This window comes from Hylobates moloch, unplaced genomic scaffold, assembly GCF_009828535.3.
Source record: "Hylobates moloch isolate HMO894 unplaced genomic scaffold, HMol_V3 SCAFFOLD_2, whole genome shotgun sequence".
Taxonomy (NCBI): domain Eukaryota; kingdom Metazoa; phylum Chordata; class Mammalia; order Primates; family Hylobatidae; genus Hylobates; species Hylobates moloch.
The window spans coordinates 14,764,603-14,780,872 of NW_026652277.1; the positions used below are offsets into that span (position 1 = coordinate 14,764,603).

Genomic DNA, 16,270 nt, shown 5'->3' on the forward strand with positions numbered 1-16,270 from the left:
CCAGTCTGATCCCTGATTCCCATCACCATTTTGATGTAATGGCTGTAGGGTTGGACCCAAGCCTCACAAATAATGCATCCATGGTTTTGCTCTCTTCTCTGCAATGACGATTTAGCTCTCCTTCACTCAGTAGTACATGTGGTCCTCCAGGATGGACCAGGTCCTGCTGACCTCTTCAACCACATCTCTCGCTATTTCCCACGGGCATGGATGCTCTACCCTGGGTGACTGAAGGACTTCAAGTTCCCTTTCTCCACGTCGGCAGATAGTTGCCACTCCACTGTCTGGAACACGCTTTTCCTTCTTTTCTTTTTATTTTCTTTTCCTTTTCTTTTCCCTCCCTCCCTCTCCCTTTCTCTTTTCTTTTCTTTCTCTTTCTTCTCTCTCTCTCTCTCGTTTGTTTTTGAGACGGATTCTCAATCTATCACTCAGGCTGGAGTGCAGTGGTGAGATCTCAGCTCACTGGAACCCCTACCTCCCGGATTCAAGTGATTCTCCTGCCTTAGCCTCCCTAGTAGCTGGGATTACAGGCGTATGCCACCATGCCCAGCTAATTTTTGTATTTTTAGTAGAGATGGAGTTTCGCCATGTTGGCCAGGCTGGTTTCGAACTCCTGACGTCGAGTGATTCGCCTGCCTTGGCCTCCCAAAGTGCTGGGACTACAGGCGCAAGCCACCATACCCAGCTCCTTTTCCCACTTTCTTAACAGCCAACTCCTCCTTCAAGACTCAGCCAACATGGCAACACCTCCAGGAAGACTTTGAGACAAGAAATAGCTTTAGTCTGGTCATCTCGTCTATGAGCCTCTGGCCATCTCTCTCCGTCTTTCTTCTGTTCTCATTCTTACCTGCCTTCAAAGGGCTTCCGCTCCACTTGGTCTCCCGGCTATTCTAACAGGCCTATCACACTCCTGCTCTCCCGTCTCTACCTCAGAATTATCTTCCCAGGGTCGGCCTGGCTCAGTGCTTCCACTCCTCTAGGTCTTTGCTCATCTGTCATCTCTCAGGAGGCCTTTTATCACCCATCCTAGCACCCCCTTCCACTCTTCCCTGCTTTTTCATGTTGCTTTTGTTTTCATTTTTTTCTGAGAAAGAGTCTCACTCTATCACCCAGGCTGGGGTGCAGTGGCATGATCTGGACTCACTGCAAACTACGCCTCCCAGGTTCAAGTGATTCTCCTACCTCAGCCTCCCAAGTAGCTGGAATTACAGGTGCGTGCCACCACGCCCAACTACTTTTTGTATTTTTAGTAGAGACGAGGTTTCGCCATGTTGGCCAGGCTGGTCTCGAACTCCTGACCTCAAGTGATCTGCCCACCTTGGCCTCCCAAAGTGCTGGGATTACAGGCATGAGCCACCGCTCCTGGCCTTCCCTGCTTTTTTTCTGTAGCACTTTGAATCATCTGACAACTTAAACTGTTTACGTTGTTCACCGTTTCTCCTCCTTTAGAACTCTGGCTCACTGCTTTATCCCCAACACTTACAATGCAATGAATATCGTACCTGTAGGAAAAGGCGGGGGTGGGGGGAAGAAAGGGAGGAGGGGGATAAAAAGGAAGGCTTAAATGTCTTTCAAATTTCCCCATTTTCACAAAACAGCACTGCTGAGACCCCTGACAACCTTGGACATCTCCACATAGCCACATAGCCAAGGCCTGACTGCAGTCTACCCTGAGTCCTGGCCCAATGCCTGTGATTTCCCTGGGAGCAAGGCAAGGCTTCCCTATCTTTTTTTTTTTTTTTTGATTGACTGCAGGAAACTTTATTGATGGTACACGACGAGGTGGGGCTCCCTAGGTGTCTCCCTCTTCAGGGGGTCTGCATGGAAACTGTGAGGAGGGGAGATTCTCAGTGGGGTGGGGCTGAGTGGGGCAGGGACTCCCCAGCAGTGAGAGCCTCTCTCTTCCTCTCGTGCTCTTGCTGGGGCTGGTGGTCTGGAGGTCCTACTCCTTGGAGGCCACGTGGGCTCCACCACCCTGTTGCCGTAGCCGAACTCACTGTCATATCAGGAAATGTGCTTGACAAAGTGGTCGTCGAGGGCAATGCCAGCTCCAGCATCGAAGGTGAAAGAATGGGTGTCACTGTTGAAGTTGGAGGAGACGACCTGGTGCTTGGTGTAGCCTGGGATGCCCTTGAGGACCCCTCTGAAGCCTGCTTCACCACCTTCCTGATGTCATCCTATTTGGCAGGTTTTTCCAGATGGCAGGTCAGGCCCACAACTGACACGATGGCAGTGGGGACACAAAAGGCCACGTCAGGGAGCTTCCTGTTCAGCTCAGGGATGACCTTGCCCACAGGGCTTCCCTATCTTGTGGGAGAGTCTCACAAGGGTGTTTCTCATCTGTGTCCCTAGTTTAGTTGAGACTAGGGTTTTCCATCTTCCACTCCTTTCTCCGCACCCCTACAACCTGCTCCACTTTAGGATAGAGCCGCAGGCTTCTGTGCAAATCTGTAGAACTGCTTGTGAAGTTTACAGTTTGTTCCTCAACAGAGTGACCCACCACTCATGACACCTGTCATCTGACCTCTGAGATTGGGAATGCTGTCCCATGGGATTAGAGATGCAGGGAGCTGACATCATGTTGGTCTTGATTTTGCTGTTTTGTGAGGCCTGCGAATTGCTTAACTGCTTGAAACTCCTCACCTTGACTTGTCTCTGTGGACACAGATATTCTTTGGAGTACGATACAGTTCCAATTAGTAAAGCTTTCAGTATTCATTTTGCATCTCATCATTAAAGTTCATTCTTGGTTACTGATTTAAAATAATGAATTGTTTACATAACAACTACTGTTATATAACACACACACATACACACACACACACACAGAGTTAAGGTCAGAATACCATGGAGGAAAAGAAGAATCTGGTGGTCAATTCTCTTACATTCTATTGACAAATTTTCTTGTTGGGACCTTCACTTATTCCATCAAAGGATTGTGGCTAATGATATAATTTATTACTCAGAATCTTTTTATTTATTTGTTTTGGAGACAGGGTCTCAACTCTGTTGCCCAGACTGGAGTGCAGTGGTGTGATCACAGCTCACTGTAGCCTCCACCTTCTATGCTCAAGCAATCCTCCTGCCTCAGCCTCAGGAGTAGCTGGGACTACAGGCACACACCACCATGCCCAGCTAATTTTTTTTTTTTCTGTAAAGACGGGGTTTCATCATGTTGCCTAGGCTGGTCTTGAACTCCTGGGCTCAAGCAATCCTCCTGCCTCAGCCTCCCAAAGTGCGGGGATTACAGGTGTGAGCCACCACAGCCAGCCATCACTCAGAATCTTAAGTCATTGTCAAATAATGAAAGCATACAAATCAAACAGTAGTCCAATTCTAGAATTAATATAAAAAGAAAGCTCTAATATTCAAAGACCAAACAGATTTTACAGGATAAAACAACTGTCATTAAAAAGTAAAACTGGCAGGAGTGGTGGTGCACATCTGTAATCCCAGCACTCTGGGAGGCTGAGGTAGGAGCATTACTTGAGCCTAGGAGTTTGAGACCAGCCTGAGCAACATGGCAAGACCCTACCTCTACAAAAAGTATAAAAATTATCCAGGCGTGGTGGCATGCTCCTGTAGTCTCAGCTACTCAGGAGGCTGAGGTGGGAGGATCACTTGAGCTTGGGAGGAGGTTGCAGTGAGCTGAGATGGTGCCACTGCACTTTAGCCTCAGCAACAGAGCAAGACCCTGTCTCCCCCCGCCAAAAAAGAAAAAAACCGATTCTTCAGAATAGGATATCAAATATGTAAAGTAATAATTTCAGAAACATGAAAAATGTTATGTGTAAAGAAAATCAGAAAATTTAATCTGTATTATTTTAATGTAAAAGCATGCACATATGTGAAACAAAGTAGAAGGCAACACTGAAGAAAAAAATGGGTGTGATTGGGTCACGGGAGAATGTTTTTTACTTTTTGGTTGTAATGTTTGTGTGATACAAGAGGGACAGAAATTACTTTCGAAATGTACTTGTTAATTTTAGCAAAATCCTTGTGGAAATTATACTGCTAGTTTTAAAATACAACACAAGCACTAAAATAATAAAGGTTATGTTTCATTTTTATTAACTTAGTTTTGCCATGGTTGAGACTGGATTCACCATAGTTCAATTTATCAAGCACTGAACTACGTATTCCGCACATAATAATCATCTTAGCACAGAGGAACATCTCTTCTAATCCTCACAAGAGACACTATTTTTATCACTTCATAGAGGAGGTTAATGAACTTGCCTAGGTCATAATATCTTCAGTTGATGAAGTTAGGATTTCAACCGAGAGCCAAGTAACGTAATGGCTGATGTTTTCCATAGAGAAAATGTAAGCCGAGATGATGCTCAAACTATAAATCTGGAACCTTAGGGGGACGAAAACGTATGGATGTCTCCTTCCCATTACTTTAGCATTTTAATTAGACCCGTGTGTCTGTGTTTGTCTTTGGAAACGTAAGCTGCTTGCAGTTCACCATAGCGAACTCACACAATTCATTTTATGAAACACAAACCTGTTCTCACAAACTCACTGTCATCTCTTTTTAATCTTTCTAATTGTGATAAAAATCATATTGCAATTTACCCTGTGTAACCTCCAATGATCTTTGACCAAAAGCCAAATCTTTTTTTTTGTTCTGTTTGCTTTATGGACAGTTAGGTTCTACATAGGTATTTAAACATGAAAATTGAAATCATAGAGGCTGGGCACAGTGTCTCATGCCTGTAATCCCAGCACTTTGGAAGGCCAAGGTGGGCGGATCACCTGAGGTCAAGAGTTCGAGACCAGCCTGACTAACATGGTGAAACACCATCTCTACTAAATACAAAAATTAGCTGGGCTGGTGGCCCATGCCTGCAATCCCAGCTATTCCGGAGGCTGAGGGCAGGAGAATCGCTTGAACCTGTGAGGCGTTGGCTGGAGTGAGCCAGGATCCCGCCATTGCACTCCAGCCTGGGCAACAAGGGCGAAACTCTGTCTCAACAACAACAATAATAATAAATAAAAGAAAGAAATCACAGAAACTATACCAGAAAATAGGAAACAAAATGAACAGTGAGGAGATTGAGAAAAGGAGGCAGATATGTAGAAGAGGAAAAGGAAGGGGGCCCAAGTGAGGCCGGAAAAAGCGGGGAGAAGGAGGAGGCTCATTAGGTCAGAAGCAACCTGCCGTCTTCTAAGTTCTGGCCAAGGGTAGATCAACAGATCCAGATTTCTGAGCTTTCAAATGTTATTCGGCTGCTTCATCACTTGTCCCCGACTTCGTAGCGACTCCGATGGTAACTTTAGTCTCCATTGCTTGGAGCAGCCACAGTGGACACTGGACGGGATATTCTGGGCAGCTGTTGCTGAACTCAAGGCAACTGTTACTGCCTTTCTCTTTTCGGGGCTCAAGATTCCCTGCATTATTTCCCATAGGCATGTGTTTTACCCCACACTCCTTCTCCCTTTTATCTTGATTTTCATGGTGCTGGGGAGTCTGCAGGGAATCCATGGCGACGGGCTCACTGGGACAGGGGCTGGGGTTGTGCGTCCCTGAGGCAAAGCAAATACAGAAAAGCGAATAGAGATAGAGGGCTAAGACTCCAAGGCACTGAAAGGTAGAAACTGGATTAGAAGAGAGAGGGGAGCACAAATGCCCAGAGAGAGCGAGCCCTCGGGATACCATTGGCTGTAGGCTGGCCTCCGAACAACCGGACTGTCCAAGTCCTGAGCGTCTGGTTACCCGGGCAACCCCATGGTCTCACTATACAGACCTCGCGCCTGCGCACTGCCGCTGTAGGGGGCCCGGTTCGGAGACTCCACCCCGGGGCCTAAACTCGAGTCTAAAAGATGGGGCTTCGTTGTGTCGTTTCCGGGTCGCGCGACGCTGTGGGCCGCTTCCCCCTCTCCGGAGTGACCTAACACAGGATAACGAAACCTGCAGTGCTCCGAGCGCTTCCTCCCCGCCCCGTCGCGTCTGGGAGGCGAGGCCGGGAGGCGAGGGCTCTGCGCACGCGCGGCGCAGGCGCACTGGGAGCCGGTACTGTTGCCTTCCGGTGACTACGGATTCGCCATCGTGAGTTCCAGGTGGGCGCGCGGGGCCCACGTAGGGCAGGAGGCCAGTCCCAGGGGGATCGGGCCCGGGACTCTGCGGAATCTGGAGGCCGAAGCCCGCGCGCACGCAGGGTCTCCGCTGCTTCCCCAACGCCTCTTGCGTGGCCGCAGGACCCGCCGCCGTCCCGGTTGGGCCGCCCAGTCCCGGGCCGGGCGCGTGCACCCAGAGCTTCCGCGCCTCTGGTCCGGCTCCTCTGCTGGATTGCAGCGCCGGCTGGGCACCAGGAGTACAAAGCGAAAACCCCACGCCAGCCCTTCTGTTCTCCACGGTCTCCAAGGAGACACGGACAACAGAACAACACTTCCGTGTGCTAAATAGTAAAGCACTAAGGTACTTGATCCAGGGTCGGCGTGCAGTGGGGAGGTGAGCTTTGGGTCGGCCGTCGCCTCTTGGCTACCGGCGGGATCCAGAAACCGGGAGTCACCACCAATACCGTTCTCTACTCCCAGCTGGTCACTACTGTGTCGGGAGATTCTACCTTCTTTTCCGACTAACATGTATTTTTCTCCCGTCCTTTCTGCGGCATCTCTAGTGCAGGCCACCGTCATTTCTAACCTGGACGACTCCAGGAGCGTCTTTGCTGTTCAAGGACTCTTCCTTTGCCCAGATCCACAAAGATCTATAACGTCTTTCTAATCACGACACCTCTGCTTTAGATGTTAAAGTTGCTTCACACTGGAAGGCTTGCAAAGGTCTTGATTATCTGGTCCTTACCCACCTTTCCTAGTTTCTCACCGCTTTCTCTAGCATCTCTGCCCCAGCCACATTGAACTTATTTGAACTTGCTTTTTTTTTTTTTTTTTTTTGAGACATAGCAGTCGCCCAGGCTGGAGTGCAGTGGCGCGATTCCGGCTCACTGCAACCTCCGCCTGCCGGGTTCAAACGATTCTCCTGCCTCAGCCTCCCGAGTAGCTGGGACTACAGGCGCGTGCCACCACGCCCGGCTAATTTTCGTATTTTTAGTAGAGACGGGTCACCATGTTGGTCAGGCTAGTCTCGATCTCCTGGCCTCAAGTGATCCGCCCGCCTGGGCTTCCCAAAGTGCTGGGATTACAGGCGTGAGCCACCTCGCCAGCCAACTTATTTCTTTTAATGCTGAGATACTTTTCTTTACTCCATACTTCCTTTGGTAGACATTGTTTAGATGTAGGTTAAGAGGTCCAGCCGGGCGCGGTGGCTCACACCTGTAGTCCCAGCACTTTGGGAGGCCGAGGCGGGCAGATCACAAAGTCAGGAGATCGAGACCATCCTGGCCAACATGGTGAAACCCCGTCTCTACTAAAAATACAAGAATTAGCCGGGCGTGATGGCCCGTGCCTGTAGTCCCAGCTACTGGAGAGGCTGAGGCAGGAGAACCGCTTGAACCCTGGAGGCGGAGGATGCAGTGAGCCGAGATTGTGCCACTGCACTTCAGCCTGGCGACAGAATGAGACTCTGTCTCAAAAAAACAAAAAAAACCCTGCAGTTCCTCTATGAGGATTGCCTTTTCCCACCCCCCTCAACTAAGCTAGGCCTCTGCTGGATGTTCCCTAAGCATACTGTTCCCTGACTTTAATGTGCATCAGGCTTTGTTGTATAATTACCTGCTAAAATTTTTTCCTCGTGGATTCTGAGCTCACTGAGGTCTGTGACAAAAAATACTTAATCTTTATGGCCTGGCACATCGTGGATAATCCATAAATATTTGTTGAAGAAAGGAAGGGGCCTGCGTCTGCGGATGGGAGAGGTATTCCAGGCAGAGGGACTAATGTGTATAAAGACTTGAAGATGGGAAAATGCTGGCTTCATTAAATAGTATGTGGTTTGGTGTTGAGGCCTTGTGCTTGGTGGGGCCTAAGGAGAAAGAGGCTAGTGGGAGATTGAGGCTGGAGTGTGGAGGGCCTTTTATGTCACATTAGAGTTTGGGCGGGGCATGGTAGCTCATGCCCGCAATCTCAGTACTTTGGGGGAGGCCAAGGCTACGGGATGCCTGAGCCTGGGAGTTGAAGACCAGCCCAGGCAACAAAGCAAGACCCTGTCTCTATAGGATTTTTTTTTTGAGATGGAGTCTTACTCCGTTGCCCAGGCTGGAGCGCAGTGGTGCAATTTCGGCTCATTGCAGCCTCCGCCTCCTGGGTTCAAGCAATTCTCCTACCTCAGCCACCCACCCAAGTAGCTGGGATTACCGGTGTGCACCACCACACCTGGCTAATTTTTGTATTTTTAGTAGAGACTGGGTTTTACCATATTTGCCAGGCTGGTCTCGAACTCCTGACCTCAAGTGATCTGTCCAGCTTGTCCTCCCAAAGTGCTGGGATTACAGGTGTGAGCCACCGTGCCCAGCCTATACAGAAAATTTAAAAATTAAAAAAATTTTCTGGGATTGGTGGTGTGCGCCTATAATCCCAGCTACTCAGCAGGAGGCTGAGGTGGGAGGATTGCTTGAACCCAGGAGTTCAAGGCTGCAGTGAACCATGATCGAACGACTGCACTACTGTCAGGTGACAGGGCAAGACTGTCTAGTAAAAGGAGTTTGTCCTTGATCTAGAGGCAGCAGAGGCCTCTTGAGACAGCTCTAAAGGGCCCTCAGTAAAGCCTATTTTTCTCTCTTTCTCTAAAGCTATGAAATCTTATCAGTCAGTACTTTGTTGCTGGATTATATTGCGTGAGATTATGCTTATCCAGACTACTTGGCTCTCTTTATCTCCCCAGCAGATTCTGCAGGTGGGAGAAGTTTATAGCCTGTTTCGCGATCCCTCCTGAGCATGATTTTAAATATTTATTCTGTGGTGTTTGGATGCGGAGACATGATCTGACTTGCAGTTGGCAAGAGCTCTGCTCCATCCTATTTGTTTCACCCCTCTGTCCACTTATTTCCCTCTTCCTGACCACTTTGAACCTGATGCCAGCCCCTCGCAGTCACTGCATTGCATCTGGATGAGCCACATTTCTTACTGAATCCCTGAGTTCTAGGGGAGCATAGAGATAATGGAGTCGGGGCACAGTGTGGCCACTGTGAAGGAAGCAGCTTAGGCCCCAGAAGTCTCCAGCAGTGGGCAGTACCGAGACGACCAGGGTGTTAACTCTCACCCCAGGGAGCTGAATTTGGCTTTTCTGTGGGAAGGTGTCTGGGAAGAATATCAGAGACCAATAGCGCTCAGGGGGCCCTTTCTTGGGGCTGTCCGGTGTGGAAACACCCCATCCTAAATCAGTGGTTCCTGATTCCGGCTCTGAATCAGATTCACGAGGGCAACTTTTTTTTTTTTTTTTGATATGGAGTCTTGCTGTTGCCCAGGCTAGAGTGCAGTGGCGCGATCTTGGCTCACTGCAACCTCCATCTCCCGGGTTCAAGAGATTCTCCTGCCTCAGCCTCCTAGTAGCTGGGATTACAGGCAGGCACCACCAAGCCTGGCTAATTTTTTTGTATTTTTTAGTAGGGACGGGATTTCGCCATATTTGCCAGGCTGGTCTCGAACTCCTGACCTTGTGATCCACCCGCCTTGGGCTCCCAATGTGCTTTGGTTACTGGCGAGAGCCACTGCACCCGGCCTAGGGTGGCTTTTTATAAGCACAGATGCCCAGGCCTTATTCTTGAAGATTCCAATTCAGTAGATCTGGGTTGAGGACCAAGCATCTGCATGTTTTAAGAAGCCACAGGTTATTTTTGAGGTGTAGCAAGGATTGAAAGAACAGAAAACTTGGATTTGGAAAACTAGTTGTGACTTTAGGCAGTGAGTCAGTTTCCTAATGCACACATTGGGGAACTCTATAGGAATGCTGTGAGAAGCAAATACTACATGGAGAGAGTGCTTTATACAGCGATACACTGCACAGACACGCTTGCCTTCAACATCAGCTGCCAGCATAGTAAGTGGTAGTATAAATGGAACGGACATAACTTCCTTTAGTTTTGCCAGGTGGGTCCCTGTGATTCTAGCTGAGCCCCAGGAAGGAAGGGAAGAAAACTGAGGGAAGAGAAAGGAATGTGTAGTTGCCTCTGGGAAGGATAAACAGGATATGCCCTCTGGACCAGTAGTTTATAACATTTTCCCCATTAAGCATCCTTCTCATTTTTCCTCAATGGATTAATATCTGTAAATTTCATTACATTTCCATAGTCTTCATGAAATTGCCAGCCAGAGAAGTCAGCTCGGGGTCCCCCTAAAAAGGAGGACTGGCCGGGAGTGGTGGCTCGCACCCGTAATCCCAGCACTCTGGGAAGCCGAGGTGGGTGGATCACCTGAGGTCAGGAGTTCGAGACCAGCCTGGCCAACATGGTGAAACCCCATCTCTACTAAAAATACAAAAATTAGCCAGGCGCGGTGTTAGGCACCTATAATCCCAGCTAGTCCGGAGGCTGTGGCAGGAGAATCGCTTGAATCTGGGAGGCAGAGGTTGCAATGAGCTGAGATCATGCCATTGCACTCCAACCTGGGCAACAAGAGCGAAACTCCATCTCAAAACACAAAAAAAGAAAAAGGAGTGTATGCCTGCATATGTATCAAATGCTGTAGGAAGGATATTCAAGAAATTTAGGGCCCTGGGAGGTGGGGAGACTTACAAAAGTGGACATGACAGTGTTATTTGAAGTTTTAATCATGAGGTGACTGTTCAGTTCTTTAAAATATCACACCTGATTGGTTGTGAATGGCAGAGGCCACCAGAGTCCTTGCAGATTGTGAGCTCTACGTGGGTGGACATCGGGTCTTGTTTACTGTGAGCCCCAGGACCTAGAATGCCACTTGCACACTGGAGGTGCTCAGATCTTATTTTTTTCTCAGACAGGGTCAGATGTGTTACTGGGCTAGAGTGTGGTGGCACGATCACGCTCACTGCAGCCTTGACCTCCTGGGCTCAAGTGATCCTCCCACCTCAGCCTCCCAAGTAGCTGGGACTACAGGTACGCCTCACACTTAGCTAATTTATGTATTTTTTGTAGAGGGTTTCTCCTTGTTGCTCAGAGTGGTCTCGAACTCATGGGCTGAAGTGATCTGTCCACCACAGCCTCCCAAAATTCTGAGACTGAAGGCATGAGCCAATGTGCCAGACTTAGAATATTTGTTGAGAGAATGAATGGAAGCCCAACTAGATAGCATTTTGGAAAACAGTAACAAGTTATAAGATTAATACCATACAGTCACTAGAAGGTTAATTATGAACAAGTAGAAACAGAATATTTTTAATAAATGAAATAGACAAATGGAATTGTACTACGATTGCAATAATTAAAACTTTCACATATTGCTTGTATAGGAATAAAGACAAAGTCATAAAAAAATGGGGAAAATTAAACACTGGTCACCCCTAGTCCTGAGTGTTTTAAAGGGCCTCCGTAGAGCATTCAAAATGGGGTAAGAAAAATGGGGAAAAATAAAATTACTTAATCTTTAAAAAGAAGACAAGTGTATGCTCACCTAATTGGACTTATATAATCAGGATTGCTCTAGCTTATCGAGAATCAGAGTACAGGCCGGGCGCAGTGGCTCATGCCTGTAATCCCAGCACTTTGGGAGGCCAAGGCGGGTGGATCACCTGAGGTCAGGAGTTTGAGACCAGCCTGGGCAACATGGTGAAACCCCGTCTCTACTGAAAAAAGTAGAAACATTAGCTGGGCTTGGTGGCGGGCGCCTGTAATCCCAGCTACTCAGGAGGCTGAGGCAGGAGAATCGCTTGAACCCAGGAGGTGGAGGTTGCAGTGAGCTGAGATTGTGCCATTGCACTCCAGCCTGGGCAACAAGAGTGAAATTCTGTCTCAAAAAATAAATAAATAAGAATCAGAGAGTACAACCAAGATATTCTGAAGTCATGCAGTTGTCACTAACATGAATTTTTTCTGTTGTCATTTTGCTTCTTGGAAGGATTTTCAAAATGGCTGCAGCTCCTCAAGCACCGGGGCGGGGATCTGTCCGTAAGACGAGACCTGTGGTTGTGAAGACATCGTTGAACAACCCGTACATCATCCGCTGGAGTGCTCTGGAGAGTGAGGATATGCACTTCATCCTACAAACGCTTGAGGACAGGCTTAAAGCTATTGGACTTCAGAAGATTGAAGATAAGAAGAAAAAGAACAAAACACCTTTTCTGAAAAAAGAAAGCAGAGAGAAATGCGGCATTGCTGTTGATATTAGTGAGAATCTGAAGGAGAAGAAAACAGATGCTAAGCAGCAAGTGTCAGGGTGGACACCTGCACACGTCAGGAAGCAGCTTGCCATTGGCGTTAACGAAGTTACCAGAGCCCTGGAAAGGAGTGAACTGCTGTTAGTTCTGGTGTGTAAATCAGTCAAGCCTGCCATGATCACCTCACATTTGATTCAGTTAAGCCTAAGCAGAACTGTCCCTGCCTGTCAGGTCCCCCGGCTCAGTGAGAGAATCGCCCCTGTCATTGGCTTAAAATGTGTTCTAGCCTTGGGGTTCAAAAAGAACACCACTGACTTTGTGGACGAAGTAAGAGCCATCATCCCCAGAGTCCCCAGTTTAAGTGTACCATGGCTTCAAGACAGAATTGAAGATTCTGGGGAAAATTTAGAGACTGAACCTCTGGAAAGCCAAGACAGAGAGCTTGTGGACACTTCATTTGAAGATCTGTCAAAACCTAAGAGAAAGCTTGCTGATGGTCGGCAGGCTTCTGTAACATTACAACCCCTTAAAATAAAGAAACTGATTCCAAACCCTAATAAGATAAGGAAACCACCCAAAAGTAAGAAAGCTACTCCAAAGTAATCTTGCATAAACTTGTCATGTCATACAGTTTGTGAAAGGACACCTTGTAAAGAAGCCTTGAAACTAATAAAATGAGTTATATTTACATAGATTCATAGGGTCCTGTTTGGTAATATTCAAATGTGTAAGACTTTGTAACTATGGCACAGATACACTAAGTGCAGGAAATATTCAAAATTAGGAATATCCAAACAGAAGTTTATTGAAACTAGTGTTCATGCATGTATAAATTGACTTTTTCTTTTTCTTTTTTTTTTTGAGACAGTTTCACTCTTGCTGTCCAGGCTGGAGTGCAATGGTGCGGTCTCAGCTCACTGCAACCTCCGCCTCCCGGGTTCAAGCAATTCTCCTGCCTCAGCTTCCTGAGTATCTAGGACGACAGGTGCGCACCACCACGCCTAGCTAATAGACACGGGGTTTTACCATGTTGGCCAGGATGGTTTCCATCTCTTTGACTTCGTGATTTGCCCACCTCAGCCTCCCAAAGTGCTGGGATTACAGCTGTGAGCCACCGTGCCTGGCCTTTTTTTGAGACAGAGTCTCGCTCTGTCACCAAGGCAGGAGCACAGTGGCGCAATCTCGGCTCACTGCAACCTCCGCCACCCAGATGCAACGATTCTCCTGTCTCAGCCGCCTGAGTAGCTGGGATTACAGGTGCCCACCACCACACCCAGCTCATTTTTTTTGTATTTTTAGTAGAGATGGGGTTTCACCATGTTGGTCAGGCTGGTCTTGAACTGACCTCGTGATCCACCTGCCTCGTGCTCCGAAAGTGCTGGGATTACAGGTGTGAGCAGCTGCGCCCAGCCTAAATTGACTTTTTCAAAGGCTGGTAGAGTGCCTGTAAGCAACAATATCTGTGTCCTACAATGCTTAGCATTTTCTTATCAAACCTGGAAGATGTGCCACAGTAAATGTTCTAGTCAGTCAGGCAGATGGAACTGAATTGGGGAAGCATTATCAGTTTTAAAGGAAAGAACCCAAATGCCAAGCAATCCGTTGTCTTCAGAAGCAACACATCATTTTTCACTTCATGTCAATTTGACTTTTAGGTAGGAATAGACATGAGCTTGGGAGAAAGACTTAATATTCAGAGAGAAAATATCAAAAACATAGAAAAAGTCAGATAAGGTTATTTTGACTGGGTACAGTTCACCCCCATTACGTGATTCACTTACCTCCTTGGAAATCTAACGTATAAAAGGTATGATGATAATTGGAATGAAATGTGCCCAAAAGATTAAAAAAACTGAGGAGCTTGGGTTCTCAGAGGTGAGTGTGTGACAAGAGTCCTTCAGGTTAGGAAATGGAGCATAACCAATGCTCTGTTAGGAGTGTCTGCTGTTTACAGTGTGTATGGAGAAGTTACTTTCTATAATTTAGAAGGAAGGTATTTACTAAAGATTTTTCCAGCTGAAAGTCTGGCTGACTCATGGATTATGCCACCTCTCGATTTAAATTTTACTTAGTGCCATCTTGGCCAAAAAGAAGAAGAAAAGATACCTTATTGAATAGAACATTTTCATTATAGACAAAGTATAGTACAATGCAGTTTTAAATCTACAAGACACTATTGCATTTAAATTTAGTTTTAATAGCTACTTCATAAGCAAGCAGTTTAATTCTCGAAAATGTTAATTAGTAATCTGCTTCAATTATAGAGGCAAATGTAGTTATTCTATTTAAAAGTGGTTAATAATTTGATAACAAATTATGTAAATGACTCTTTAAAGGAGCAGTGTAACTGTCACCATGAGGTAATCTCATGACAAAATTTCCAACTGGCAATGCTGCAGTTATTTATTTTACTTTTGAGATAGTCTCACTCTGTTGCCCAGGCTGGAGTGCAGTGGCGTGATCTCGGCTCACTGCAACCTCCGCCTCCTGGGTTCAAGCGATTCTCCTGCCTCAGCCTCCTGAGTAGCTGGGATTACAGATCCACACCACCATGCCCGGCTAGTTTTTGTAATTTTAGTAGAGATGAGGCTTTACCATGTTGGCCAGGCTGGTCTCAGACTCCTGACCTCAAGTGATCTGCTCACCTCGGCCTCCCAAAGTGCAGGGATTACAGGTGTGAGCCACCGTGCCTGGCTGATTCTGCAATTATTTGAAAACCTACTTTGTATAGACTTTGTGCCGTGAAAATGAGTGGGAAGTAAAGTCCTAAATTAGAGCCTTGACTCCAGGTTAAGTCAAAATCTCCTTTACTTCTTAATGCTGGTATCTCAAACCCTGTTCCAGTGAATGAGGACTGTTTTGTTTCTTGAAGGCTTTCTGCTGTTAAGAAAGAACGCTAATGCAATTAGGGTGGAACCATCTGAAATTCCAAGTCTTCCTTATCTCCAAGAAAGGTCCTAATTACGCACTACTGTGGGGCCCAGTCGCCCTCTGGTGGTAGTCTCAGGGATGTCACAGCTGTGGGTTGGTCTTTAGAATTATGGCAACCTATAGAAAGGAGAGTTCAACTCCTTCGTAGTGACCAAGGTCAACAAACTTTCTGTAAAAGACCGGAGAGTGAGTATCTTGGGCTTTGCGGGCCACACAATCTGTCACAACAACTCAACTCAGCTTTGTAGTGTGGAGCAGCCATAGGCAATATGTAAACGAAAGTGGCTGTGGCCAAGAGTGGTGGCTCATGTCTGTAATCCCAGTACTTAGGGAGGCCAAGGCAGAAGGATCACTTGAGGCTAGGAGTTAAAGACCAGCCCGGGAAACATAGCAAGACCTTGTCTCTACAAAAAATGAAAAACTTAGCCAGGCGTGGTGGTATGCACACCCAGCTAGTTCTTTTTCTTCAAAAACGCTGAAGCAGGAGGATCATTTTAACCCAGGAGTTTGGGGCTACAGGGAGCTGTGACTGTGCCACTGTATTCTAGCCTGGACAATAGAGTGAGACCTTGTCCTAAAAAAAAAAAAGTATGGCTATGTTCCAATAAAACTTTATTGAGGGACACTGGAATTTGAATTTTGTGTAATTTGTACATGTCACAAAATGATGTCATTTTTTGGCTTTTTCTCCTCAACCATTCCAGAAAATAAAAGCATTCTTAGCCTGTGGGCTATACAAAAATAAGCAATGGGCTGGATTTAGCCCACAGGCCATAGTTTGGTGGCCCCTGCCTGGGATAAGATATGATTGGTTTCACTGGACTCATAACTTGAAGGAAATGCCATCATGTCTAAAACAATGAACTTTGTCTGCACTGAACATCCTAGGCACTGGCACAGTAAAGGCAGGGAAAAGCATCGACTTTTTTTTTTTTTGAGATGGAGTCTTGCACTGTCACCCACCCAGGCTGGAGTGCAGTGGCACGATCTTGGCTCACTGCAACCTCCGCCTCCTGGGTTCAAGTGATTCTCCTGCCTCAGCCTCCTAGCAGCTGGGATTACAGGCACCCACCACCACGCCCAGCTAGTTCTTTCTGAATTTTTAGTAGAGATGGGGTTTCACCATGTTGGCCAGGCTGGTCTTGAGCC

At 47.1% G+C, this 16,270-nt stretch overlaps 1 protein-coding gene and 1 pseudogene across 7 annotated transcripts; one reads left to right on the forward strand and one right to left on the reverse strand.

The window, feature by feature from the left end:
- Positions 1 to 5,021: 5,021 nt before the first annotated feature.
- On the reverse strand, positions 5,022 to 5,622 carry LOC131382056 (putative uncharacterized protein RPP38-DT; annotated as a pseudogene).
- A 364-nt stretch (positions 5,623 to 5,986) lies between these two features.
- RPP38 (ribonuclease P/MRP subunit p38) lies at positions 5,987 to 12,884 on the forward strand. Of its 7 annotated transcripts, none has more exons than XM_058431941.1 (3): positions 5,987 to 6,066; positions 10,855 to 10,973; positions 11,932 to 12,884. In XM_058431941.1, the coding sequence occupies exon 3, from the start codon at positions 11,942 to 11,944 to the stop codon at positions 12,791 to 12,793; it is 852 nt and encodes a 283-aa protein (XP_058287924.1). In that variant the 5' UTR covers positions 5,987 to 6,066; positions 10,855 to 10,973; positions 11,932 to 11,941; the 3' UTR covers positions 12,794 to 12,884. The 7 variants fall into 7 exon arrangements, with proteins under 7 accessions (XP_058287924.1, XP_032018627.1, XP_032018694.1 ...); XM_058431947.1 differs by lacking the exon at positions 5,987 to 6,066 and adding an exon at positions 6,490 to 6,786 and having other exon boundaries at positions 10,859 to 10,973; XM_032162736.2 differs by lacking the exon at positions 10,855 to 10,973 and having other exon boundaries at positions 6,011 to 6,424.
- The last annotated feature ends 3,386 nt before the right edge of the window (positions 12,885 to 16,270 follow it).